Source organism: Frankliniella occidentalis, unplaced genomic scaffold (genome assembly GCF_000697945.3).
Source record: "Frankliniella occidentalis isolate FOCC.00 unplaced genomic scaffold, Focc_3.1 Scaffold6, whole genome shotgun sequence".
NCBI lineage: Eukaryota > Metazoa > Arthropoda > Insecta > Thysanoptera > Thripidae > Frankliniella > Frankliniella occidentalis.
The window spans coordinates 3287694-3289646 of record NW_026267136.1 but is presented as its reverse complement, the minus strand read 5'-3'; the positions used below and the strand labels follow the sequence as shown (position 1 = coordinate 3289646).

The 1953-nt window shown below is 48.8% G+C and overlaps 1 protein-coding gene across 3 annotated transcripts in view; it reads right to left on the bottom strand.

Moving 5' to 3' along the window:
• Positions 1-6: 6 nt before the first annotated feature.
• The window catches only part of LOC113216844 (caspase-14-like), an 8784-nt gene continuing 6837 nt past the window's right edge, over positions 7-1953 (bottom strand). The window contains exons 2-5 of one of the 3 annotated variants that reach the window (XM_052271859.1): positions 1496-1697; positions 1285-1413; positions 956-1102; positions 7-663 (exon numbers count right to left, since the gene is read on the bottom strand). In XM_052271859.1, the coding sequence (XP_052127819.1) occupies positions 311-663; positions 956-1102; positions 1285-1413; positions 1496-1697 (831 nt within the window). In that variant the 3' untranslated portion in view covers positions 7-310. The remainder of the gene's footprint in view (positions 664-955; positions 1103-1284; positions 1414-1495; positions 1698-1953) is intronic. The other 2 variants (XM_052271857.1, XM_052271852.1) reach the window with 2 other exon arrangements.

Sequence of the window (1953 nt, the reverse complement as noted above, 5' to 3'; positions counted from 1 at the left end):
CGGGGCCTGGGAGAGCGCACAGAGACAAGTGGTGTACCGGGCGGGAGAGCGCACAGAGACAAGTGGTGTACCGGGCGGGAGAGCGCACAGAGACATATGGAGCACCTCGACAGGCCGCTGGACAACCTCGTGGGATTTAGTAGTAATGCTGTACCGCATGCAGTGGTGTGGGGGTTGCCTACTCCCTCCGGAGCCGTAACGCGGCGCGCTCCAGCTCCACTCCTACTTGCGGTACGATTTAACTGCTAAATTCCACTCGATTCCTTAGCCTCCTCAGCAATAAGGCCAAGTCGTCAAAGCGTTGTCGAGCCTAACTCTGTTCCCTACACTTACCTTTTTGGGCATCGTCCGCCTGCAGGTTGGAAACGACTTGACCAGTAGCACGAGACAGCTTTAGCCTTAGCTGGTTTATTCTCCCCACTGCTCTGCGGAACTTATCTTCATCGACGGGCGGGCCGAGGAACAGTGGTTTTTTGAGAGAAGATATGTTCTCGGGGCTCGTCAGCATACGGAATCCATGGCACTTTGTCCCATATCTTTCCATGTTTTTATGTACACTCATGCTCAAATCAGGGATATGTTTTTCCCCACTAGGTGGCGTTCTTTTCGCAAGGGACATGTTTTTTAATATTTCATCACAGGTCAAGGTGATGAACATAGAGCCTAGAAAACACGATTTGAATTAACTTGCACAGCAATTGAACATTGAACATTTTCTCTGTGACAGAAATAGAGGTGTACAGGGTGGGCGTTCTATGCCGGACTTTTATCTGGTTATATATACTTCACACTGCGAGCAGGCGGCAGGCGGCCGTGTGGGCTTGTCTACCGACTCGCACCACGCCACCCAACGGCCCCGTGCCAGTATGCAACGCGTCCGCACGCCTCTATGCAGTACGATATAACTAGAAAAAGTCCGGCGTAGGGCACCCATACTGCATACAGTGGGACATACCAATGTCAGGATGACGATACGCAACTCTTTCCTCCATACACGACCACATAATTATAGTATCGGCCATGGGATCTGCAATAACACTGTCAGGGGAAAAATCTTCGCCCTCTATCCTTATTTCTGTACTACCATCTTTCAATACAACAACTGAAAAAGAGGAGGAAACAGACAAATATAAACCCTCATAGCTTACGTGTCGGAAGAGTTGCCTATCGCCTGGGCGGCGCGCGGCGGGAGCCTGCTGAGGAGAGCGTCGCGGTCGCACCCGCAGCAATGACTTTTAGCTTACAAATCATAGCCTCCAGATAGCAAGATAACTTTATACTTACGGTGTTCCGGCCCCCGGCATGCCTGAACTATGATTATTTTAGGCCTTCCATGTAGCGTCCTGTGGCGTTGCAGCGTCCGTCTGATCTCGAACCTGGACATGTGTGTACCATCAGCGAAGTATAAGAGGTCTGCGTGTAAACAAATAGATCAATCTAGTTGAATCCTATAACTTTAAATTTAAAAAGCAGGCTTATAGCTTCGGAAACAAACCTCCAGAATCTCCATGACTCAAAAACGCCAGGACAAAGGGGCCCACACCGTCACCAATCAAATCTACAGCATTCTCCAGGTGCCCTTCGAAGGCATCCTTATTGCAGTCGTTTGCTATGTGTACTCCATAGCCCAACGACCGAAATACAAGTTCAAGACTGTCTCGATCCTTGCTTGTACCAGGCTCCCGGCATTTGAGGTCCTATCAAAGGCAATAATGTTACTATGACGGGACTAGCGATATGGACTTGGAGATAACACCGTGCTCACGGTATTCCCTTGACTGAACAGACAACTTAGTAAGTCGTGATTTCACAAAGCGGAAGTCGGGGCTCTAAAAACAGAACAGGTTGAAACATCAAGAATAACAGAATTAATCTTAGCAAATCAATCCCGGAATGAATAATAACTCGAGATGTATGTAGGTACTTTTGAAGTTTGCCTTCAGGGCGACGCGA